Here is a 26,349-nt window from a genome sequence, read left to right as displayed (position 1 = left end):
AGAATGTATGTCATGATAAAGAATTATGACAAAGCGGAAAAAAATCCAATGTCACGCTCAGCATCATAATGTGTTATGTCACCTCACATTACACAAAACATTAGTGTCATAATCCATGTTAAATGACGATAAATGCTATGTAGTTTCTATGTTACTATTACGATTGTATAAGTTCGCGTTAGACACATATTGGCGATATTCGGACACAGACAGTAATGTGTTTATAAAAGCACCATTTACAGTCTAAGAGATATATAAAAATTAAATTTACAAAAAGTACGCAAATGGACTGGAAACTTCCAAGCAGGAGTACTTATACTTACACAGGTCTGTAATAGTCAGTGCTCACTAGTCACTTCGAAATTTATAGTGTTTAGTAATTGACAACTCTGGATGGGATAAATCCTGTTAAATCCATCACAGCAGTGCCGGTCGAAGCCAGTGTACCATCCTAGGCAGGCTTCACGCAGGCGCCCCCTCCCCCACTGTCAAATTTCACTTAGTCGGAAGTTTTCTAAGTCGGCGCTCCCTCAGAAGATGGCGCCCTAGGCGGTTGCCTCTAGGATTGACCCGCGTTGCATCATATGGTCTTAGTCTACAGTAATACAAACAAGGAATGATTTAATAAATACAGAACTGTTTATTAATCGTACAGACCATAAATAATGTTGGCAAAAATGCACAACATTTTAGAACATTTATTGAAATAAAATATATAGTAAATGATCCTTTTATTGTTACAATGTTTTTTATTCATAATAAATTAATTTTCACATTTTTTGTGGTCATTGTGATTCATGCATTTGAAGAAGTGCACATTTTTTGATAATGTGGCGCAAAATGTAATAAAAAAATTTATGCAGGAAATATTTCCTAGAGAAACAATATTATGCCTCGCTTTTATCATAAGATAATTAGAGTGGGAATCCGGAACCTTTGTTTACAGGTAAAATGTTCTTATAAATAAAGCAAGGTAAAGTTCTTTAGATATTAGAATGATCTGTTTATAGCACGATATGTAGTCTAATTCTTGCTAACAATCACATAAAGTATTTTCCCCAGTATGACGTACAGGTGACATGCTGTCACTTTAAAATGCTGTCACTTTAACATGCTGTATGGCCTGTGTATTTAGGTAATAAAACCGTCTGAAACTGCTATGAGTTGTTACGTGTGTGATGCCTTAAAGGAGGCGTGACGTAAAGCATACAGGCTCTCCTACTCTGCATGAATACAGTGTCTGCCAGATCGACTGGTTTATAAGACTGGTATGATTGATTGACAGCTTTTCTCTGCCTTCTGAACCAAGATTAAAAAAACAGCATATCAATTCATTATGACCCACCTTATCACCCACACAATATCATAAAGTTTTGTAATTACATATGCACACATAGTTGTTACCAAGAGATTTTTGTCAGTATCTGTATAATTGTATCTGTATCATACTTGTATTAAAAGCTATTAAATTTCATTTCTATGGACTGTTTGCGCTGGCTATGTGCTGATTTTACCTAAAAATACTTCACCATAGTTAACATACCTTAGACATTCCAACACCTCCACATTATATTTTAAAAGACATCAGAAACAATGTGAATCATTACACACACTAGCCTTCTCTCTTGATTCACGTCCCTCCCAAGGATTCTCCCCCCGCTCTGAGGGAAGTCTTGCTCGACAGTGTCCCTCCAGGCTTTTTCCTGGGGCCCTGAGCCCAATTGTAAAGTGATTTGTGACAATGCTCCTTATTAAAAGTGCTATTTAGGGGGAAACCTATGAAATCTCTGCATACACAGAGGAAAGTCAGGATTCAGACTCCCAACCCTGCAAGCATAAGACAACTGCACAAGTCACCAAACCCCTTCTCCACTAGCATGTAATATTAATTAGCACATACCTTTGTCTCATATCTCTAGAACATCCCTGTGAGAAGATACTTCACATTTAAAGTAATACAGTTATAGTGAGGATGGATATGGGGTGATGGCTAGGGCGTGCCATCCTTTGGGTAAAATCAAGCACAGTCAATACATTTCCTTCTAGCAATTCACATTACAATTAGCGTTTTCGAGTCTTGCAGAATTCCTATAAACCATCTATATTATCGCAAAATATTCTAACTGGGATGGTTAGCAACGGAATTTTAAAGCCTTGAAAACAATAAGATGTATTTATTCTTGAGAATTGAATAATTCACCTCTTCACCTACACAAAACGCCCACAATTTTACACACACACACACACACACACACATATATAATTTTATTTTATATTTTTCAAGCAAAACGTGTCATTTTAATACCGAATAAGTTTCTATACATTTTCTTTGAATGGGTAGATACCTAATTATTTACTGTATTTCACATATTTTAGGATCGAAATAATTCATTAATTAATTAAGCCACAAAAGCAATGCACCTAGATGTGCATACTCTGAGGAGTAAAGTCACCAAGCCGTAGGCACGATGGAGCGCGTGTGCGAATTAAAACAACACTACCCAGACTGCAATGCGCCTCGACGCTACGAAACCAGGAAGAAAGGGAATCAAACACAAGGAAATCAAAGAGAAGGAAACAATGCTGAATGAATCAGCGGCGGACAACGGGCAGCCAGTGTGAACAAATACGCCACCGCGGACGCAGAGCTAGATGGATGAGGCCGAGGTCGAAGGCGGCGCCATACGGGAGGAATAAAGCGTGCGCTAGCATATTAGCCGGCTTCCTGCGGCAGACATCGCGCCTATGATGGAGCGAGCGATGGAGCAGCTGAATGTGCAGCTCAGCCGGCTGACGCGCTCGCTCCGCCGCGCCCGGACCGTGGAGCTGCCGGAGGGTAATGGCACACGGCAGAGCGCCCGCAGCACATCCACAAAGCAGCTTCTCAGGGGCACATACAGGCTCTTACATCAGCGGCTCCAACTTGGGTGGAAGTTTGCAACCAGACGCGGCTGCGGTTGCTAACTTAACACAAAACGCCTTATTCGAGCACTAGAAACCCGCTTATTATAAGAATTTATATTCGTTATTCGTGTTTAGATTGGCGAGGAGGCTAAATGCAGATAGACGCCGATAAATAGTTTTGAGAATAATGCTACACGTTTACCTTATGTTACTTTGGGGCTATATGTGACTCACTTCTTTTTTGCAATATTCTGTCATTTAACTTGTCATTAGAAGTGCTTTCCTAACTTAATACACAGTTCTTACACTTGCACTATCATGCTACGTGATGACTGAAGCATTTTAAAGGCTATAGTCCTTTGCCAGTTTAGCAAAAGCAAAATGGTCCTCTACTAAGGTACGGTGCACTTGGTGCTATATATAGAATTGAAATCACGGTCGTCATCTTCATTTTCGGCTGATGTAGTGGGATGGTTCTCAGTGTGTATCAATGCCTATTTGCCATTTCTCAATATATCATGGCTGCTGATACAGATTATTCAGTAGTGTATCAGTACCAGCCAACTGTGTTAACACAGCTACTGAAGGACCTGCTTATCTTTATCAGGTCGTTAATTAAATTAGGGCTGAATATAAGCAGGGTGGTGGGTATCCAAGAGTCGGACTGCACAGCCCTGCTATAGACTAATCATAACTTTATAACTTGGTGGGAAAGGGGGAATTAGCCAAATTAAAGAACTGCTGTAATTTGTTCAATCTGATGGTTATTCCCTTAACTGAGAAGTAACCTTTGGTTTATTGATTTCCAATATATACACAGTGCTATATAAGGAGCATCTGTGTAAGTACTAGTGGCCTGTGAGTTGAGGGCATAGGAGTTCAACATGCCTTTATAGGACTAAATGTTTCAGATAGTTCAAGTTTATATGACATTTTCCCTTTAAATGTCTTTGACCTGAATTTCTACAGTACAAATATAAAGAATGAAGTGTCTTTGGTGAAAATATAAAATCTCAGTTTTCCAGTACACACTGTACTGTCTTGAATACCACTGGAGGTCCGCTGGGAGAGCGTACAGACTTGTTTGGTTTGTGTTGTAATTGGGTCACATTCTTTAGTGATTGGGAAGGAGGTGTAGACCGTGAGCCCAAATGTTCGCGATTCCTCAGGAGCCCCAACTGCACTAACATTGTACCACTGATTTGTAATTTCTGACCAAAGGTCATGGAAACATCTGTGCTTCTGAAAGGGTCACGCTGTTCTTGGTTTGTTTGTGCTTCCTTCATAATGCTTTTTGTTTTGAACAATGCATTTCAAAGCAGTCTGACGGTATGACACATTTAGCCGGTACTTCTGCAGTCTCATACCTTCCCGTTCAGAAGGGCGGTTTCCTGCTGAAGGCAGTAACTCTCTCAGAAGACTGTGTTTAATTTTATTTTAACTCAATTTCCTGGCTAATCTAATTACTGCTGGTTCATCTTCATGATTTAACCTCATTCATTTCCCTCACAAACATAGACTTAAAGCAGACTGTTTATTTCCACATTTTTCATATTTTTGCATAAATAAGTGTTTCATCTGATCAAAGTAGAACACCTTTTGATAATTTAATGTTGTTCCTCATATTTAATATTGTTGAATATTACTCTTATCCAGGAGTAAGTTTAGAATTATTTCATGATCAGAATTTTACTACAAAGGAGGTATTCTTTTCACTATTTAAGAAACTATTTTGACTTTTACCTGCTGTTTTGCAAATGTCTGCTAACAAGTCATAATTTCTCCCAGACTCATGTCCCGCCCAGGAATTGTCCTGCCTTGTTTTCGGTGTGCCGTGGGTGGCTAATTTCCTGAATTAGTTTAATGGAAGTATTTGTGAATGCAGTCTGTAACATTTGCTGGTGTAAAAATTCTTGGTTGTGACAATTGCTTGAAATATGTGATATTGTGTAAAAATGCAGCATAATAATGATTTCCCAGTACTACTAATTATCTCTTAAATATACTTCCTTTTCTGGGTAAAGTTCCTCTCATAATCTCCATTCACCAGGACACGTGAGAAATTAAAAACTAGTAAGTGAAAGATAAAGCATTATGAAAATACCTTAATACAGTTTATCCAATGATATTTTGTGTTAAGTTGGTGCTTACAGAAGAAATGCAAATGATTATGAAATGTAATACAACTTTAGAATTAAAATGTGAGTATGTATAATACTAGCTTTTCTTAAGGGAAAAGGAGAGGAATCACAGTTAGGGGGTAAAAACTCATCCTGAAACAAAACAGCAATGCTGATCATGGCCAAAATGTATCATGATGATTGTAATTATAAATGCTTTAAAGAAACACTAGCTGTACCAGATGCTTTTCTGCCCCATAGGTGGTTATAATGGTAGCTGTTTTTTTTTTTTCATTTTAGTGGCCACTTAAAAAGAAAGTGTATCATTTCATATAATGTAAATAATTGTTTTGCATGTTAGATCACTATACAGACATTTTTTTAAAAACTCGTGAAGACTTCTCTGCACATCTATGTTCGATGATGTAAAGTCTTGCCCTTAGAGGTGTCTCTGACAGTAGATGCAGGTGAAATGATTTTGGGGTGTTTTCTTTAAAGATACAGGTCATGAATACACTGAATCGCGTCCTCATGATGGACAGCCAGTCTGTGTCTCGTCTGGTGGTGCAGACGCGGTCGTGGGTTTAGCGAGTGGGATTCGGAAGCGAGGGCCAAGTGCCACACCCGGGCTGGGGAGACACGTTGCTGGGTGGAGGGGTCCCTGGCTGAGATCGATGGCCCCCGCTGAGCCTGGGGATGTGGAGTGCCCCCCTCAGTTGCTGTAACACGAACAGACTTATCAGGACTTCTGTCGGCCGCAGACACAAAGTGGGCGATCCTTGTGGGCGGCGGAGATCTGCATGGGTGCCAAGTTTGAGTGGGCTGGAAGCGATTAAGCCGAGAGAGAGAGAGAATGGATTATTTTTAGAAATGCTTTTCCTTACTCGGTCATGGGAACTTTTTGTGAAGTTAATGAAATAAGTAGAGCAGTTTGAGTCTTATCTTAGGCTTTCTGCTGTTGTAAGTATGACCTTTCACTTGTTTTCTCTCGTCACGGAGTTTAAAAGTACATCCCTGAGATACTTTTCTGTGGAGAAAAACCTGTCAGGCAACTGGGTGTCATTTATCTGAATGAACTTGTAATCTTGTTTCTTTCTTCTGCAGACAATGAAACGGCTGTGTATACTTTAATGCCCATGGTGATGGCTGACCAGCACAGGTAGGTTGTCGATTATCAGTGCTGTAACATGGAAGTCATTGTTTCATTACTTCGCTTTTTCTAACGTTCTTGATTTATTTTATTTATTTATTATTATTATTTTTTTAAAACCTTACCTTGTTTATCTGACATCATTTTAGAAGTTACACTTTTATCACAAGAATGCAACATGCACTGATGATCATATCGTCAAAATGATGAACCGATTCATCTTGCTGCTCTTTGATGTCATTGTGTTCTGCCATTTTTTTTTTAATCGAGAATGTTTTGTGAGGCTGTGTGTTTTAGAGAGTGACACTTTGTAGCATCATGATCCTTCAACATCAGTTGCTGTTGAACAAATGAGCGGTTTTGAGTGTTTCTCTGACTCTGTTTCTTTCATGACACATTTTCCAAAATTAGCACCAGACTGATTTTTATTTTTTGCTCAGAGAAGCTATAAATAATTTTGTTCCATTCCTTATAATGCGTTTGAGTACAGTTCCCTACATTGACACATTGACAAAACTAATATGAATCAGTTTGACTGTCAAGGCAGTAGCAGTTTATGGAAAACTGTCTTTTTGAGTTGAGTGCTACTCGCTAGCTCTGCCTCTGGAGAACCTGCTACCTGGTGTGTTTTAGATTACCCATAATTACCGTCGTCTTTGGGATTCAGGAGATACCATTTGATTACAATTAAGAAAAGTGTTTGTTTTTGTGGAGCAAAGGAATTAATGTATCCGTGTATAGTTTGATGTGGTTTTGACTGAATGGACACCTTTTGACACGTGATAATTACTGAATCACCATCAGTTATTGTTTGTAATCATTAAGGAACGCATAGATTTGGCTAAGTCATTTGGGAGTGTTAAGGACTGAACTTGAGACTCGTTTGTGCCGTTTATAATCATGTACCACAGCGGGAGTTGAACAAACCATAATTGATGGGAGCGTTGTATTGCTTTATTTCATGCACTTTCAGGTCAGTCTCGGAATTACTCATGAACTCAAAGTTTGATGTCAACTACGCCTTTGGACGAGTGAAGAGGAGCCTGCTTCACATCGCTGCAAAGTAAGGCGTCTGCGTTTGTGACACCTTCGGCATTTGCAGTTTTGTTGTACATGGTATAACGACAATTAAAGGGTTCTGATTGTAATTCACTGCTTCGTTCATTCCTGAGCACTAGGATGATTTCTCTAATCCTAGGGATAGCAGTGATAGATACCTTGATGAAACACTGTATTCTATTGACAAGGATTGATGTAACTGGTACACATTTGCGGTGTATAGGTTACAATTGATATAAAATAATAGCATTTCTGCTATTATGACATGAAATTAGTGTGCATTTTAATCTTTATACTGCAAATGCATACCTGTGTACCCGTCATGTCAATCCCTATTAATGGTTTAAATTACAGTTTTAAAAAGCCCAGAAAACTTCTGTATATATAATTTTGGTTTTACAACAATAAATCGGTAAGATGCTGCCAAAAAGTTTTTCTTTTAGCATTTTGAAAGCCTGCTGTCGAATATGACAGCTTACTTGCATGCCTGTCATTTAAGACGACTCCCTGTAGTTTAACCAGTGTAACCAGTGGGCTTCCTTTCTCTGTAGGGGCTGTGTAGGGCCCTTATTTATATAAATTATATAGCAATATAAAACCAAAAGTATGTGGACACAACTACTAATTGGAGGAATTGGCTAATTCAGCCACATCCATTCCTAACAAAGGTGTCTTAGCACACAGTCATGCAGTCATAGTCAGTGGCAGCAGAGTGGGCATTCACAAAGAAGCGATTACTAATTTTCCACTTTGTGCCATCATAGGATGCCATCTTTCCAACAAGTCAGGTCGCCCAAATGCTGGCCTGGTCAACTGCATGTGAATTGTTTGGCCACACAAGCTCAGAGAAAGGGAGCTGATCACCCGACCTCAATACCCAACCTGAATGGCAGCAAATCCCACCAGCAGTGTTCTAACGTCTAATGAAAAGCCTTCCCAGAAGAGTACAGGCTATTATAGCGACAGTTTCTGTGCTGCCATTGTCTATAGTATCTTGGTGAACCCTAATGAGCCAAGCAGTTTGCTGAGATTTTCCACTGCGTCGAGAGTATGCAGCTCATTCCGCTCATTCCTGGTCTACCTGTGCTTTTCAGCAGAGATAGGTGTAGCTGGTGTTTGACAGAATACTGCTCCTTGATTAACTGAATTGTCATTTTGCAGAGAATGTCTCACCAGAAGCGGGCAATAAAACAAAGGTTTTTTTTAAACCAGGGACAGACAAACCGTGGGAGGAGTTGCTAATGTGAAAATCAATCTTTGGCTTCCGTTTTGTGGGGAGAATAAATGATTATGGCTCAAATATCTGGTAACATTGAACGCAAACAGAAAATAAAAAATAGCGACCACCAGTTATTTATCGGTATATTAGGAGGCTTAGTCTCTAGCTTTTTTAACCTCAGTTATTAACTGCATCTCACCTATACTGTTTTTCACCAAACGTTTGTTGGGTCACTGTTATTTGCTCTAAACCCTGTTGTTTTTGCTGAACATGTGCCTGATTCTTGGTGTCTTTTACTGTAAGTTGTTGTTCAGATCTCCATTTCCTATAAAGCCTTCTACTTTCCTCTGCTGCCCGGAGCGGTCTACATAAACCTTGTGGTTGCCCATGTCATTTCCTGTATAAACTTCTACTGTCCTCTGCTGCCTGGGCAGTCTACAATAGAACTTGTGGTTGCCCATGTCATTTCATGTATAACCTTCTACTGTCCTCTGCTGCCCGGGCAGTCTACTATAGAACTTGTGGTTGCCCATGTCATTTCCTGTATAACCTTCTACTGTCCTCTGCTGCCCGGGCAGTCTACCATAGAATTTGTGGTGCCCATGTAATTTCCTGTAAACTCTGATTTGTGTATTGCTGCCTATATCCGTGTCTTTGTGGAGTTGTGCAGGGCCTTTCCCATAATCCTCCCGGTTTCCCCTTGCCTCCTGTGGCAGCTGTGGTTCGGTGGAGTGCCTAGTGTTGCTGCTGAAAAAAGGAGCCAATCCCAACTACCAGGATATCTCAGGGTGCACTCCCCTGCACCTGGCCGCCAGGAACGGGTATGGGGTCCAGTCGCCGTGGTGCTGGCTATGTGATTTCTGATTGGTTGAGTGGTGATTGGAGATGGATCAGCACCCCCCCCCCTTCTTTCCTGCAGCCAGAAGAAATGCATGGGGAGACTGCTGGAGTACAATGCTGATGTCAACATCTGCAATAACGAAGGGCTGACTGCTGTGAGTATGCAACCTGCTTTTGTGGTTACCTTTGTCGTTGCTCTTGGTTATCTGCACTGGATGTCTTTGTCTTGTTGAATGCAGGAAGTAATGGCCAGGGGTAAAGATCTGAGTGACTTTGACAAGGACTAGAGGGTTACGGTCCGATGACCACGTCAGAGTGCCTCTGAAATGGCAAGACTTGTGGGACGCTCTCGGTTGGCTGTGGTGAATACCTACTGAGAGGGGTTCAAGGAGTGAAAAATCACAAACTGCCACTGTGTTGGGGCAGGACTCATCAGTGTGGAAGTGAATGAAGACTATCCCATCTGCTACTTACCTACGTGTATCTCCAGCCCCATATGCGGTGGAGCTCAACGCTCTGTGTGTCATGACACGTCATTCTTGCGACCATCATTAAAATGATCTGCCATTTCTGTCACTGTTACCCTTCCGTTGGTGTGTACTAGAAGGGACAGCCTTCATTCACATGTCGCGTCGATGAGTCATTGCCGCTCAACACCCAGTCGGCTGTTCATGGTTTTCCCCTCTTTGAACCCCTGTCAGTAGGTTCTCACCGCGGCCGACCATGAACACCCCACAAACCGTTCTGTTTCAGAGATGCTCTGACCGAGACTGGCCACAATGATTTGGTCCTTGTCAAAGTCACTTGGGTCTTTTGCATTTAACATGTCGATTATGAGTTGAGCATAACATGGTTATACTCAGATCGTTCAGACTATAAGGAATATATGGCTTATATATTTTGTTCCGCGGGTGGCACGGTGGTTAGTGCTGCTGCCTCACAGCAAGAAGGTCCTGGGTTCAGTCCCCAGGAAGGGCATAGAACCTTTCTGTGTGGAGATCGCTTGCTCTCCCCGTGTTTACGTGGGTTTCCGCCAGGGGCTCCGGCTTCCACGGTCCACAAGCGTGCAGGGCAGGTTGGTTGGCGAGTCTAAATTGGCCCTGTAATTGTGACTGTGTGATTGTGTGCCCTGTGGTGTGTTGGCGACTGCCCAGGGTTGGTTCCTGCCTGCGCCCCTTGTTCCTGGGATAGGCTCCGATCCCCCCCGCGACCCCAGTTGGGATTAAGTGGTTATAGTGATGGATATATTTTGTTCCTGGTTGATCTAGAATTATGGTTCTTCCATCCAGCCATTTTCTGAAACCACCGAACTGGGGTCGCGGGGGGGGGGGGGGGGGGGGAATGGGGCCTATCCCAGGAACAAGGGGTGCAGGCAGGAACCAACCCTGGGCAGTCGCCAGCACACACACAGGGCGCACACTCACACACACACTGGGCGCACACTCTCACACACACACTGGGCGCACACTCTCACACACACACAGGGCGCACACTCACACACACACAGGGCGCACACTCACACACACACTGGGCGCACACTCACACACACACACAGGGCGCACACTCACACACACACACAGGGCGCACACTCACACACACACACACAGGGCGCACACTCACACACACACACACACAGGGCGCACACTCACACACACACACACACAGGGCGCACACTCACACACACACACAGGGCGCACACTCACACACACACACTGGGCGCACACTCACACACACACAGGGCTGATTTTTGTTCTTCTGAAATAAAATAGTGTACCTTTGACTTTTTACATGCAATTTGCTTTCTGTGTTTCTGCTACCGAGGGTTTTATGCTTCCTCATACCTAATAAACCAGGGACACGCCTGCTAATCAAGTGACAAAAGATTTGTTTGGCTGTTTACTAGCTTGTATGAGCAGGCTAACATTACGTATATTGCTAATACAAATGTACACATAAACATGAAGAAAGTAGGGTGTTTGTGCATATTGCACTCAACTTCAAAATTAGTATTCAGATATGCAATTTGAAATATTACTATGGCATTTGCAAAGAAAAAATGGTAAAAAAAAAACCCATATTGCTTAAGGAACTGACCCAACATAATGTCTGTTCAAGAGCACTCAAATTTCAGATGGTGTTTGTGGAATTTCTTCTGCAGACCAAATGATTGGGGGGGGGGGCTCTGGTCCTCTGAAATTATTCAGTTCTGTCACAGGTTTCGGCTTTGTGTATAATAACCATCCGTCCCAGATTTTTTTTCTTCCATGAGAGGTGCCAATATCATTATGCTTAAACAAATCAAGCATATTTACATATTTAGTGCCGCTGCGTCTGTGCTTTGCTGCCTCCGTTTCATAGCCCAGAAATGACCAAATATGGGTTTTTTTGAGTGTGTGCGTGTGACAAACCTTCAAAGTTACTACTTGTCAGTGAACTGGACAAACAAGAATCGTCTCCAAGTAACACCGTCGACTTGCTCAACTTCGCATTGCCATCAAATTGCTCAGGACGGAAAATATTAGTGTGTGTGTGTGTGTGTGTGTGTGTGTGTGTGCATACACACACCTCTTTCTCTCTCTGTATACGTAATGGAATATATATAAAAATAAAAACATATATGGCTCATATATTCTTTTCATCCATTTTGATGTATCGTACCGTCGATTCATTCAAGCCATAATGGCGAGCGAGCTCCGCGTAACGCTTTTCTTCCAGAAGCATATCCAGGAGTTTTACCTTCTTGAATGGTCAAGGTCTTCCTCTGGCGCTTAGGCTCACTACTGTCAGAAGGCTTAGAAGATGCAGGAAGCTTGGGAGCCGTCGTAGGGCTTAAAACAAAACGAAAACAATCAGATCACAAGCAAGGTACACGATGCGCAGAGAACTGTGACACGTCGGGGGAAAATCCACGATATAGCGGGGGCGCGATAGCTGAATCGCGATATAGTTGGAGATCACTGTATATTGCTAGGAGTATAACAGAGTGTAACAGAATCTCTAAACTGTGTGTGGGACACCAGGGCCTATTATGCCTTTATCACATTATTATATTTTAGCAAATATGAATTATATTCACTTTTAATGCTGTCTCTGACAGGTTTGATAATAATGAGCATTGTAGACTTGCATGGTTTTCAGTGTGTTTCAGTCAAGTCCTCTGATGCATTATAATTTTGTGTTAAAACCTCAATATTAGCTAGACAATACCTGGAAGGTTTCTAGTTGACATCATTGAGATAAAGAAATAAATGGATTAATAGATGTGGTTACCATGGAAACCACTCGCACGGTTCTCGCTTTCCTTTTCCATGACATCGCTCTCGTCCCTCTCTCGCTCCCCCTTCCTCTGCTTCCTCCATCTCCCCAGATCCACTGGCTGGCGGTCAACGGTCGGACGGAGCTGCTCCATGACCTGGTCCAGCATGTATCCAACGTGGACGTAGAGGACGCCATGGGCCAGACTGCCCTGCACGTGGCCTGCCAGAACGGCCACAAGACGGTACGCGAGCAGCCGGCGTGCGGCGCTGCCTTATGGGCCCGCGATGGCAGCCAGGGGGAAGGAGACGTTCGGCCTTTGGCAGGCGCCGAACAACATCATATTCTATTCATCATGTTCTATCAAGCGCCCGTCCTCTGTGTTGCTACCACATGCTGCCCATCTGCCAGGGTGTAGTTCGGTTGTCTGTTTAAGCAATTCCTGCACCCTCTGCATTCTGCGCTCTCACCCTTAGAGGGCACATGCATCTGATGAGGTTGTGACGGTGTCAGCTCCTCCTCCATGCACAGATCTAACCCCAAGAACCCCATTAGCTATATCTGGTAGAGGTCATGGTGCTGACCTAGGGTTGGTGAAGCAGAGAGATTTTTTTTAATTTTTTTTATTCCTTTTGGATGTGATTTAATAGGCTGTTTGAAAACAAACCCAAGAGCTGGTCCCTTCCACCGCTCTGCGGAGAGACGTCTCCTGCTCTGACGGCTCCTCTGGGCCGTCGTCTCCCCGTGCGGAGCCTCACTGCGCAGTCATGCATCTTCACATGCTGACGTGTGTGCTGTCCTCCCCTCAGACGGTGCTCTGCCTGCTGGACAGCGGCGCGGACATCAACAGGCCAAACGTCTCTGGTGCCACACCCCTCTACTTCGCTTGCAGGTATCCCTTTAAGAATGACTCATAGCTCTGCTTCTCCTTGGCATTCTAGGATGCAAAGACTCATTGTCATTTGTAGAAGTGCAATGCATTGCTTGCATACCTCCTTATATAGCATGAATAGTGAACTGTACATACTAAATATAAAATGTATACACACCCATACAAATACACATGAATATATCTACACACACTATATGGACAAAAGTATTGGGACATCCGGCTGCACCCACAGGCACTTGTATGACATCTCATTATAAATCCATAGGCATCAATACGGAGTTGGTCCCCCCTTTGTAGGTATAACAGCTGCCACTTCAGGAAAGGCTTTCTACTAAACTTTGGATTGTGTCTGTGGGATTTCTTGCCCATTCATCCAGATGAGCATTAGTGAGGTCGGGCAGTGATGTTGCGCATGAAGGCCTGGCTCACAATCTCCATTCTAGTTCATCCCAAAGGTGTTTGATGGGGTTGAGGTCAGGGCTCTGTGCAGACCAGTCAAGTTCTTCAACACCAAACTCACCCAACCACGTCCTTATGGACCTTGCTTTGTGCACTGGGGCACAGTCATGCTGGCACAGAAAAAGGCCTTCCCCAATCTGTTCCCACAAAGCTGGAGGCATTGAATTGTTCAAAATGATATGCATGCAATAGGACCCACAGTGACATAGAAGTAGGACAAAAAGGTACTGAGGTTAAGGTTGAAGTGAGTAATAAATGTTTTATACTGAGAGTTATCATTCTTATGACTGTTGTGAAGCTGTATTTAGCTGGATTGTGTTGGTTGACTCATGTCTACTTGGGATTGCTTTGCTTGGGAGACAGAGAATTTATGAAAATGAAATGTTTCACATAGATGGACATCATCCTGAAGCTAGAGTGCTATTGGTCTTCACATACAAAACACTCTCAGGTTCTTTTGAATCTTTTCCTTTATCTGATTTAGGCTGTTAAAAAAGCTTTATAACAAAAGCAAAATGCTTTGATGTTTATGGGAAAAAAAGAACAACCAGTGAGCGACTGAACGCACTGAAACACAAAAACATTCTGGCAGGTTTCTGACATTTTCTTGACATTTGAAAATCATAATGGGGGGGGAAAAAAGTTCTCTTCTGGATCTGCCCCCCCTGCCTTGCCACAGAATTCTGCTAAGCCAAATTAAAACTGTGATTAGACTTTGTGTAGAACAATCAGTATTCCTCGTCTAGTACTTCAGATAATTTAAAATAACAAAATTAACAAAACCTCTGTTGCCACTGCGGGTTTTGGTTGTTTTGGTCATTGTTAACTGGGGACAGACCATGAAACGAAGAAAGTTGTTCACGCTGTAATGGGCAGCGCATCTCTTTGTGGATAATTACTGGTTCTGTATGCTGGCGTGGTGGCAGGACCAGTGTTGGGTAAGTTACTTTAAAAAAGTAACTAATTACTAATTACTAATTACTTAATCAATGTTGTATTTAAAATACTTATCTAATTACTGTGTCTGAAAAGTAACTTAATTACTCAATAAGTAATTTAACTAAATACTTCTTAAAATCCATATAAACCTTCAGTGGACAAACAATAGAAATTAAATTCTTTAAATAATAAATAATAAAAAAAAACATATGAGTCAAACATGAAATAGTTTAGCCTTTTACCTTTCTGAATCATCTTTATTACATTCTATAAAAAAACATTCTATAATAATAAATCTTTTAGTAAGAAATGTAACCTTCTTCAGGTAAGAAACACATAACAAAATAACAAAAAAATATTATTCTTCAACATATCTGAATAACAAAAAAGCTTAACTTAAGAAATGTTAACATGAAACATGAAACTTACTTTCAAAGCAATGAGTACCATATTCATACATAATGTATGTAATCATGTCATGTTTCAACAAAGTGAAGTTAACTGTAACCTTTAGTTAACAAACAGAATTCCTCTGAAACTTCCTCAAACCAATGAGCACCATATTTCATGCATACTGTATGCACTCATGTTTTCCAAAAAACTTTTTGTACTACTTAGCTGCTTTGTTTTTGAAAAAGTGGTTGTATCTCATTAATGTAAGTCTCTCAAAGCGTTCACTTGACAGCCTGTTCCTTCTGGGCGTAAGCACAAGATTGCCCAGGCTAAAAAGCCTTTCGACTGGTGCGCTTGATGGTGTGGCTGTGTTGTGCCTCAGTGAAATGGCCTTAATCCTGGGAAACTGGCTAAGAACACCCAGCTCAGACCCAGCAGATTTCAAATATTCCATCACCTCTGTTTCAGCAGAGTAGGTACAGTCGTCCTCCTCAAATGAAAAAAAGTCATCAGTGGAGTCTGCAGGTTTCTTGTGATCTTGAGCATGTTGTTGGTCTTCAAGAGACAACCCATGGCACTCTGTAGTAAGCATTGCCCTAACCATGCCTTTTTTCTCTTCTTCTCTGATCCAGCGTAACTTAAATTTAGGCAAAGTGACTGCAGCCAGGAGAGCTTCTTTATTGTCCATCATTGAGGAAAAGCGCACCTTGATCGCCTATGAGACAAAAATACATCAGACACTTCAGACACTTCACATAAGAGCATGATAAATAAAACAAAAATGTATTTTAGGGTAAGGTCAGAATCTAGCAATTTGTACTATATGTATAATATATATATATATATATATATATATATATATATATATATATATATATATATATATATATATATATATATATTAGATTACCTTAACAATGACATCAGGGAGAGATGCTGTCAGCTTAAGCTCATCCCGCAGCGCCAGCGTCCTGGACATTAGAATCTCCAGAGTTGGAAGAAGGATTCCAAAATAGCAGTTCTCTTCTCCTTGCAATATGTCTAGCGCAACAGTGAGTGGCTTCAACACGATGCAATACTCCTTTAGGAACAGATACTCCCGATCAGTGAAGCATTTGATTCCAAACTGAGTGCAGACAGTATTTAATTCAGTAAGGGGAATGTCAGTGATCCTGGACAGGGCGTCGTGAAATGAATTCCATCGTGTTGAAATAGGCACTATGAGTTTTTTCTTGAAAAAATTATCTACTAACTCTGAAGCAACAGAAGAACGGTTTGCTTTTGTCCACATTGCAGAACACTTTGAAGTTGCACTTCGGTAGATGAATTTTGACTCATTTGCTTGAAGCCATTTCTCGACATCATGAAAAATTAAGTTCAGTGTGTGTGATGCACACCTTAAGTGTGGAGGGAGAGAAAACTGTCCTTCTGATTCTGTGGAGAGGGTCTGCTCAACATCAGTAAATGTCACCTCTTCATCTTCTTCGGATTCCTCATCAGAGTCTGATTTTTGGAACATTCTAAAAGCTTTGATAAAATTGGACCCGTTGTCTGTCACGGTGGCTGTCACTTTAGAGTTCAGTCCATAAGCCGAATGTACTTGCTCGATTTCATTGCCGATTACATCATATGTGTGTCTCCCTCGCACTCTTTTACATGCTAGTGCTGCATGTCCTCGTACAAAAGTAGAAGGATCAATCCAATGTGCCGTCATTCCGAGAAAACTTTTGTTATGGCTGGTCCAAATGTCAGCAGTCGTGGAAATATATTGCAAACTCTCGAATTTCCCTTTAAGCTCCATTTCCATGTCAGCATAACACTCGTCTAAGTAAGTCGAAAACGTTTTTCGATCGGGCAGTGCTGCTTTTTTGCCACACACAGGTATTTTGTTTAATATGCACCTAAAAGACGGAGATTCTACAGTACGCAGCGGTAGCATCTCTTCCACAATGTAGCCTGCAATCATTTTTTTAAACTCACCTTCAGACACTTTCTGCACTGCCAAAGTAAAATCAAGTTTTGCCTGCTTAGCAGGAGTTGCCGCTGGGTTATCCGTCGATGATGAACAAGGATCACTCAGAAGTGTTCGTCTATGCTGCCGTGTCAGGTGTTTCAGTAGATTACTCGTGCTATTGACAGCGGCCGATAGTTTTTTCTCCCCAGGACATAGCTTACATAGTACAGTAATGTTCTTGTCTGCTTGTTTAAGGAAACTGAAGTGATGGGAATATTTCCATTTTTTAAAACAGCCACTCGCTTCAGCCGAGTCCGACATCTTCCGCTTTAGAATAGGACTATATAAGACTATAACTGGCGCGAAATCACGTGCACCTGCACTACAACGATTTTAAAGCGGCAGAGTTTACTTTTACCTTTAGAACATAAATTAATAAAATTAAATAATGATATTCAGCGAGTTTAATTATTTTTCAATGTAACGCAAGTACATTACAAGTAACTGTAATTAAAATACCTACAAATGAACAGTAATCAGTTACTCTACTTTTTCAGTGGAAAAGTAATTTAATTACAGTAACGCGTTACACACAACACTGGGCAGGACGCTTTCATTATCGATGGGTACGACCCAAGACACGAGCTCGGATCAAATAACACCTCATGGCTCCTTGCTGCTCTTCAGCCGCACTGAAAATGCTCCCTAATTAATGCTCCGTGTCTTTGAACAATCTTGAATCTTGTTGTATTTTATGCGTTACATTGTCATTGGGAGATATTTCGGAGATATTCTCGCGAAGGCAATTGGATTGCAAGAATAACGGGCAAATCCATCTTTGTTGGAGGGAAGGGGGATTAATCGGGAGCGGCTTTCGTGGTAATGAATTACTCCCACCTTTGGTTTTTGCCAGGCGTTATGTTCCACGCCACAGGCTGACTCGTGCTTGGTATTTCCCCGCTGGTTGCATTTTCTGTTACTGTACAATTGTCATGGTATGTTATATAGGACCCGTATATCTATTCTAAAATTCAGTTTTTTGCCTTTAATTGCTCGGGTGAGGGAGTTCCCCACCTCCGCCCCAACTCCCAAGTTGATCAAAGTTCTGATCAAAGCCAAAAATCAGACTAACAAAATGTACATTCCCAGAAGAGACGTTCTGTTTCCACCAGGTCAGATGAGGGGAGCTCTGAGAGAGAGTGGTAGAGGAAGAGACGGCACCAAAGGAATAGTGAGAGAGCCTTCATGCGTCCATATGCCTGAGATTTGGTACCGCTGGGCCTTTGGTTCTGGGTTCCTAACCCCAGCTGGGCCCCTTTACACAGGTGTCCAGTTTCTTATGGGATTCCGGATTGTCCCCTTCGTTCCGGCTAGCGCGCGATCGTCTCTTTCATGGAAGTTCTGATCTTTCCCGCAGTCACGGCCAGAGGGACACAGCACAGATCCTTCTCTCCAGGGGGGCCAAGTACCTTCCCGACAAAAATGGGGTCACGCCTCTGGACCTGTGTGTGCAGGTGAGGAGGCATTTGTGTGTGACGGGGATTGCAGTGGCCAGTTTGGTGGCCCCGTCGATGTTCACGCACGTGGATGGTGAACTGCAAACATCAGTGCTTACTTACATAGGTGACTGTGTTTATACACACTGGATGAAGCAGTGGATCATGTGTGCATTGTCCGTTGCCGCCCAGGGTGGGTACGGGGAGACCTCTGAGGTCCTGATCCAGTACAATGGAAGGCTGTTCCAGATGCTCATCCAGATGACACAGAACGATGATATCAAGGAGAACATGGTAGCTACTGTGTGTCTGATCTGCTGTTGCCTGCATGTGCTTTTTGTGTTTCTGCGTCCATGACTAAGCAGTAGGCATGTACTTGGGTGGTTAGGGTTATTGGTATAACCATTTGTGCGTGTTTTGATAACCATTCCATATAATTTTGCATTTGTGTTGGTCTATTTGTGTGCAAAAATGTGCTTACTGGCATGTTAAGTTTGTGTTAGTGTGTGTTGGGGTCTTCACTTAACATCTTGAAATCTGTGTGTGTGTGTGTGAGTGTGAGTGAGATGTCCAGGCCTCCCCTCATTTTGGTGTGTCTGTGTCCAGCTACGGCAGGTCCTGGAGCATATCTCCCAACAAAGTGAATCCAACTATCAGAGGATCCTCACAAGTCTTGCTGAAGTGGCCACGACCAATGGCCACAAGTTGCTGAGGTAACATGACCCTGTGGTTCAGAGAAGAGCAATACTGCATGCACATAAAGTACAGCATACTACCCTTTTTAGCCTCTCTGCTGTTCTGCTTAGATGTTGCCAGTTATTAACCAGAAGCGTCTCCCTTCTGCTGTCTAGTTGGGCCAGTCTGGGCGCTCTTCCCCTATACTTGTGCTTCCCAATCCGGTTCTTGGGGACTATCTGGGATGGAACAAAAACGTGGACCGTCTATGGGTCCCCGAGGACGGGGTTGGGAATCACTGCCCCGTACCGATTGTTCAGTGCAGACTTTCTGTTACATCCGCATCGCCTAGTGCTGACCTCCTTTTCCTCTCCAGTTTGTCCAGCAACTACGAGGCCCAGATGAAGAGTCTGCTGAGGATCGTTCGGATATTCTGCCACGTGTTTCGGCTGGGCCCGTCCTCTCCAAACAACGGGAATGACATGGGCTACAACGGGAACAAAACGCCGCGAAGTCAGGTCTTCAAGGTCAGGCAGGGCCAGGGCGTTAGACGGAGGGACCCCACCCCGGGGAGGGAGATCGCAGTCAGTGAGCTTACAAAACATTCCCTGCAGGAAGTAAGTGTCATGCCAACCACGCAAAGCGCTACACGTCCAGCTTCTGCCTTTCTCTGCTTCTGGCAACTTTCTTTGGAGGCGACGGGCACCAAACTGGGGTTCCCAATCTCGGCCCTCATCAGAGTCTAAACCAGTTTCCCATCAGCCATTCGTGGGGAGTAATTTTCTCCAATCCTCTTTATTAAATATTTCAAACAAACAAAGCTGTAATTAGCCTAAAGAAGTCCTAATTTGTTTGTATGCATAAATAAATAAACAAACAAACTGTCATGGACCAGGATTGGAGACCCCTAACTTTGCAGGTAAACAAATGGCAATTTTCTTGCTGCAGTGAATAATAATCTCCTGCAGAGGGCAGTAGTAGATCGTCTTTCAGCTTTTGTCTTCTTTCCCGCATTCTTTCCCCATGATGGTCACAGTAATCATAAATCCTGAAATGCTTTAAGGCCTTCTGCTCCCAACGATGCTCTGAAGCTAAAGTCCTGATTGGGCTTTTTTCATCCTGGGTTTAAAGTCTTGATTGTACATGTGATGGTATGGCTTTTATGGCCGTTTATTTCGTACGGGGTCATCGGGCAATGTGAAGGACATTCTGTGTGCACACTTACTTGTCAGTCAGTGTGTGAATAGCTGATCCAAAGCATAGACTATTGGTTTTATGGCACAATAATATCAGAGGACAGAACACTATGTAAAAGTATGTAAATGTAGTGTTTCAGTAAAGATACGGACACAAAACAGAGATGCACAGGAAATGACATCAGTTTTTTATCAGACCCTTGTTGTAACCCTGTCCTCATGGATCCACAGACGGTCCATGTTTTGGGAGCTGGGAGGGAGCAAAAACGTGGACCGTCTCTGGATCCCCGAGTACCTTGTTGGGAAACACTGCTCTAGGCACTTGATGTGAGATGTGAATGGACGCCGTGCCTTGCTTTCAGCCGCTGGAGCTTCTCTGGCACTCCCTGGACGAGTGGCTCGTCTTGATCTCCACCGAGCTGGAGAAGAACCGGGCCGACCCAGGTACCGGGGCTGATATCGCCTCGCTCCTGCTCAAGCAGCGCCAGGTGGACTCTGCCGCCGGCACGGGGGCTAACGGCGATGGGGATGGGGATGGGGATGGGGATGGGCCCGCCCCCCCCCTGCCTGAAGTTGTCATGGAGACCGCAGCTGGGTCGTGTGCCCACGGCGAGGACGTCATCTCCATGACAGCCAACCGGCTGAGCGCTGTCATCCAGGCCTTCTATAAGTGCTGCTCCTGCCAGATGCCCCAAGGGTACGAGCTGCTCAGCTCTGCAGATACACCTTCAATCATCTCCATTTATTCTTAATATAGTTTTTTATATATGAGCTTTCGACACTCTCATCATATTTTTATTTCAATGTTTTCATTTTCTGGTTGTTAACTTTTTATTAAGTATGCTGCCGCTGTTCATACTGGGTAGTGATTATTTATTTATTTCTCTGCAGTGAGAACCTAACTAAGGATGTGGACGGAAATGTAGCCTGTGTGTTTATTAGCTGGCTGCTTTTGTGGTCAGTAGCGTGAGTTAGGCAGTTGTCCTTGTGCTAGGTGACTGTGGTTTCTGGAAGCTTGTGTTGGGCTTTGTAAACCCATAGCTGTGGGGGCTGGGGTGACCCCATCCCATATGAGACTGTTTTGTCAGTCAGGACTTGTCATTGTGCTGTTGGGTGAGAGTATTTCCTGAATGACCCCCCCCCCCCCCGGTTTTGGAGAACCTCATGACCATTAGAACCACACCCTCCATCAATGCAAATCAGTTGATGTTCTTTTATAAAGGAATGGCTGTCTGAAGTGTAAAAACATTACGGTGCTTTTTTCTACTACAGAACCTGGACTGTGTTGCCCTCCATATTTTTTGTTCATTATTTTTCAGGCAAAACATGTACAGCCACCTTTGGCTCAGTGTTTCCATATTCTAGTATTTTTGCTGTGTGCATGTGTGTAAACATTCAGAGTTCATCTATAAGGCAGTCTCTTATATAATAGAGGTCCATGATCCCGCTTGTATCTGTCAGTTCCGTAGCCCTGAGCTTTTTAATTAGATGTAATTATATCCTTAAACCAGGCCTTAATTAGCATTGAATTGTGTCTCGATTATCGGTGGGGTGAATTTAGATGTCGTTTTCTTTTAGCTCCCTATTAATTAACAGCAAAAACACCATAATTATTTCTCCTGAAAAAGGTGAAAAACTACATAGGCTTTACCTTTTCAATTATTCTTTCAGAAAACAAGTCAGATATTCGTTCAGTCGGTAAATTAGTTTGGAAAAAAATGCCACTACGTGTTAGCTATAAAATTTTTGCTAATCATAGGGTATTTTCAATAGTTATGGCAACGAAAGAAGGTTTTCACACGGATTACTTTCGTCTAGTTGTGGTTTCTTGGTTCTGTGTGACCATGTGCCGGGGTTTTCATTTGTTCTTTTTCCCCCCCCAGTCATTTTCCACTTTTGCTTTTTGGCCTGTGTTGGCTGGGGTCTTTCTGCACTGTGTACCTGTGAGCGGAGTGTCGCACTCAGCAATAATGTCACGGTATATTACGGATGACATCTCAATAGCATGTTGCTTTCCATTTTGCAGCGTCCAAAGCATTATTTATTCAAGTGTTTCGTTCGAGTTCTAAGTTTTGTAGTGCTGACCTGAAGATTTTGCACTTGCGTTTGTTTCTGTGTATAGATCTTGAAACAACCTATTTTAAAATTAGCTTGCTTTTACTTCCCCCCCCTCTTTTTCTCCCAGGATGACGTCGCCTCGTTTCATTGAGTTTGTCTGCAAACATGACGAGGTCCTCAAGTGCTTCGTCACGAGGTCTGAGAGTCCAGCATAATCTCCGCGTGCGATTGTGCTCCTGTGCCATAAAACAAACAAAGTGAGTCTCCCTGCCTTCCTCCTCTCTCAGGAACCCCACCATCATCTTTGACCACTTCCACTTTCTGCTGGAGTGCCCGGAGCTCATGTCCCGCTTCATGCACATCATCAAAGCCCAGGTATCCAGACGGACACATTTTCTGTGATCTTGAGCATCAGCTACAGACGAATGGGGCCGCCTGGCCGTGGCTCTATGCTTTAACAACACAGCACAGAGCATTTAATGTAGCTGCTGAAGACTTGTGACTTTGCATGGTCTATTCTAACCTGTATCCTTAGCCAAATATGGCTGGGAATTTCCTACGTTTAGGGAGAAAATAGCTGCTCTTCATGATGAAATAATGTCGCTATTTCAGCAGTTTAAAAAAAGACAATTCAATAAAAGGTGCTCACACATGACCTGTCGGCACCACCCAGGTCTGTGTGCTTGTGTTTGACGCTAACCGTTAGAGGGCAAAATTAATTAAAATCCAGCCCCGAGCTGTGAGCCTATATTAACAGCTCTACTGCCAGTCTCTACATTACACTGTCGCTCAATGTGCTCGCTCATTTACTCCCTATTACTGTATATGTTCTGCCATTTTCTTGATGGACTTTAATATTTCCCAATGCGCTCAGCCTTATTTCAATGTCATTATGGCTGCCCACTCTTTCGCTTTGCATTACTCAAAATACTAATTGTAATAATAGTATTACAAAGTGTACTCCGCCATTTACTCAGTGTTACTCCACACTCAGCAGCTTGCCTAATGTACACGGGCGTTCACCGGGCTTACGCGGAACGCGATTCTCGATCAGTTTGGCTCGGATTACTTCCCGACTCCACACTTGTCAAACCCCCGGGATTGTGCACCAAATGGCACCGGGACTTCCACACATTACGGAGCTGAATCATTAAACTGTATCTATTAAGACTTTGCGATAACACTTGTCCTGTACCCTGTTATAGAGCTTCATAAATTTTAAGTGCCTTTTTTGGTTTATTATTCAGACACTTTAGTGTTCATTTGCCTGCTGTTCCAATCTAAGCCTGCTACCCCTGGATTATGATCCTCATGAGAACACTGCACAATTTTAATTACAGATTTTTAACCTGCCGAATGCGATTTTATCGTCCGCTTTCCTTTTGAATGTGCCTGTCGTCCCAGGGGAAGCGGAGTCCTTTACACTGTAATGTGTCTCCCCGTCTCTTGCTGTCATTTCCTCCCCGCAGTGGCTCTTCCAGCTGGCGAAACAAAGGCATTGAAATATTATGCAGATTGTACTGTGTGTGTGTGCCGGTCAGGCCATGTTATTTCAGCTCTTTCAAGCCTCTTTAAATACCCGCTGGAGTATCTGCAGCCTTTATTGCTTAAAAGTTTCACGATGGGGAGGATGATACCAAGTGGCACCGCCGTTCCTGCATGGTGGTGGGGGGGGGGGTGTGTAATTAAAGAGCTAACGAGGTGCCACACGGCCAATTTCCCCCACAGCCATTTAAGGACAGATGCGAGTGGTTCTATGAGCACCTGCTGGCGGGGCAGCCCGACTCGGATATGGTCCACCGGCCCGTCAACGAGAATGACATCTTGCTCATCCACAGAGGTACCGGTGCCAACCCGGCCCGCATCGCACCCCCTCCTCCTGCTTGACTTGTCTTTCTCTCTACCCGTCACGGTCACCCTGGCTCCCTTCCTGATCGATGTATCCCTATAGCTCCTCTGCTTCCCGCGCCTCACTTAACCACTGTAATGAATGCGGGCCTCACGACCCCATGTTGTTCGTCAGTCACGCTTACCTGTATCTCATTGTTACCTGCATTACTACAACCGTTTTAGGCAGTTTTATTGATTTACCCAGGTTCAGATTTCCTGCACTAGATGATGTAGAAAATGTGAAAGAGAAATGAATGAGAAGTTCGAAACAAACTTAATCTTTGATCAGGGGCGCAGTATGGCCGCCGCATTGTCAGGCTCTGCGAAGCTGCCCCATGTCATCGATCTGCACCTTCCCCGTGCAGGTTTGTTAGACGGAAGGCATCTGGCTGGCCCTACACCCTCATTAAAAACTCCGAATGATATACACCCCCTTTCTCCAAGCCTGCTCCTTCTCCGGTCTGGGTGCCCAGCAGTCCTATTAAAACCAGACAAAAAGATGGGGAGCTACGCTTGGCTGGGCTCCACGCTCTCCGTCCTCCTGGTGGACGTTACAGTAAACAGGCTGGAGATCCTCTCAGGCCTGTCAGGTGCAGGGTTTTGTCCGCACGCTGGGCCTGCTGACCGCGTTTCCTCCTGCTTCTCCGGCTCAAGCTGCTTCCTTTCGGATATAAAGTATCTGAAAAAATATTCAATATATCCGAAACTGCAGGATTCAGTCTGCGTTCATTTTCTGGCGCATTTGCTGTTGCGTGGACCAGCTGGCCATCTGTGTGTATCTGTGTGTATACAGTTCTTATTTATTCATACATGATTTCCCCCTTATACACTCTGAACTCTGAATCGAGTTTGGTTTGTCTTCGTTTTCTTGGGTGCCCTTAGGGATCACTGACATCAAGGCAGAAAGTGTCTGTGTCTGTGTCTGTCTGTGTTTGTGTGCGCGCGTGTATGTGTGTGTTTGATCGCATGCATGTTTCTGCTTATTTCTGTTTGTCCCTGTACAGGAACCTGTACCGATTTTATGAGGGTTCGTTCCTCCTCGGGGATCCGCTGATGCCCATCCCTGGGCTGTGGGGGTTACCGTGTACTAAGTGATTTGATCTCGTTTGTCCTCCGTTCCTGCCTTCTGCCATATATCACACTACTGAGCACTTCATCTTCTTTCTTCATTCTGCTCTGAGCACTTTTTTCTTCTTTTTTTTTTTTTTTTTTTTCCCCGTGCCCTGTTGTATTTGTTCATCCTCCTGGTGTTAGTATATGTGTCTGTCTGTGTACGCGCGCGTTTGTAGTTCTCCCACCTGGCAGGAATCCGGAGGGCTTCCCTGTGTCTGTCTGGTGGCCGTGCTTACATCGTGCCGCTCTGTTTGTTGTCGTCGGGCACCTTCCTGGGTCAGCGTGAGCTCCGTTAGTGACCCGAAATGAGGTGTGACGTCACCCGTCCTGCCGTTAGAGGCTTAGTGATTGGCTGAGAGTAGATCAGGGGATGCCCCCCTTACTGCAGACGGAAACGGCGAGACGCAGATCTGCATGCAGCGGACTGAGTATCACAGTGGCTGCTTTAGGTCCTCCTGGCCAGCTGAGTGCGTGGAGAAGTTTTCATGCCAGATGTAGACAGACATAATAAAAAAATAAGGCTTTGATGATGCTAAAATCCCCTTTAGCCAACAACGGAGTATAATATGCATGTGGGGTAATTAGGTAGAGATGTGTGTGTTTGTGTGTGTGTGTGTGTCTGTGTATATACACACTTTTTCTTTTATTATTATTATTATTATTATTATTATTATTATTACTTTTTACTTTAATTGTCGGGCTGTTCCTCACTGAATCCTGTGTCCCTGGGATACCTC

General features: G+C 43.3%; 2 protein-coding genes across 4 annotated transcripts in view; one reads left to right on the top strand and one right to left on the bottom strand.

The window, feature by feature from the left end:
- Nucleotides 1–2,514: 2,514 nt before the first annotated feature.
- Nucleotides 2,515–26,349, top strand: part of hace1 (HECT domain and ankyrin repeat containing E3 ubiquitin protein ligase 1) — a 33,590-nt gene continuing 9,755 nt past the window's right edge. The window contains exons 1-15 of one of the 3 annotated variants that reach the window (XM_023806283.2): nucleotides 2,515–2,836; nucleotides 6,129–6,183; nucleotides 7,148–7,237; nucleotides 9,169–9,273; nucleotides 9,372–9,447; nucleotides 12,660–12,791; nucleotides 13,357–13,439; nucleotides 18,602–18,698; nucleotides 18,873–18,974; nucleotides 19,287–19,393; nucleotides 19,732–19,882; nucleotides 20,914–21,248; nucleotides 22,737–22,805; nucleotides 22,897–22,984; nucleotides 24,338–24,449. In XM_023806283.2, coding sequence (XP_023662051.2) covers nucleotides 2,746–2,836; nucleotides 6,129–6,183; nucleotides 7,148–7,237; nucleotides 9,169–9,273; nucleotides 9,372–9,447; nucleotides 12,660–12,791; nucleotides 13,357–13,439; nucleotides 18,602–18,698; nucleotides 18,873–18,974; nucleotides 19,287–19,393; nucleotides 19,732–19,882; nucleotides 20,914–21,248; nucleotides 22,737–22,805; nucleotides 22,897–22,984; nucleotides 24,338–24,449 — 1,693 coding nt within the window. In that variant the 5' untranslated portion in view covers nucleotides 2,515–2,745. Of the gene's footprint in view, nucleotides 2,837–5,911; nucleotides 5,985–6,128; nucleotides 6,184–7,147; nucleotides 7,238–9,168; nucleotides 9,274–9,371; nucleotides 9,448–12,659; nucleotides 12,792–13,356; nucleotides 13,440–18,601; nucleotides 18,699–18,872; nucleotides 18,975–19,286; nucleotides 19,394–19,731; nucleotides 19,973–20,913; nucleotides 21,249–22,736; nucleotides 22,806–22,896; nucleotides 22,985–24,337; nucleotides 24,450–26,349 lie in introns of those variants that run through there. The other 2 variants (XM_023806282.2, XM_072716697.1) reach the window with 2 other exon arrangements.
- On the bottom strand, nucleotides 15,074–17,716 carry LOC140592521 (zinc finger BED domain-containing protein 4-like). The gene is made up of 2 exons (XM_072715914.1): nucleotides 16,141–17,716; nucleotides 15,074–15,945 (listed from the first exon to the last, which is right to left on the bottom strand). Exons 1-2 carry the CDS (start codon nucleotides 17,503–17,505, stop codon nucleotides 15,448–15,450), a joined length of 1,863 nt encoding a protein of 620 aa, XP_072572015.1. The 5' UTR covers nucleotides 17,506–17,716; the 3' UTR covers nucleotides 15,074–15,447.

The sequence above is a fragment of the Paramormyrops kingsleyae genome, chromosome 9 (assembly GCF_048594095.1).
Source record: "Paramormyrops kingsleyae isolate MSU_618 chromosome 9, PKINGS_0.4, whole genome shotgun sequence".
Classification (NCBI taxonomy): Eukaryota; Metazoa; Chordata; class Actinopteri; order Osteoglossiformes; family Mormyridae; genus Paramormyrops; species Paramormyrops kingsleyae.
The sequence above is the reverse complement of the archived record's forward strand: the minus strand, read 5'-3'. Positions and strand labels throughout refer to the sequence as shown.

Coding starts and splice junctions, on each gene's coding strand:
- LOC140592521 (XM_072715914.1), bottom strand. CDS start 17,505: ATGTCGGACTCGGCTGAAGCGAGTGGCTGTTTTAAAAAATGGAAATAT. Junction 15,946..16,140: donor TCCCTGATGTCATTGTTAAG/GTAATCTAATAT, acceptor TTTGTCTCATAG/GCGATCAAGGTGCGCTTTTC.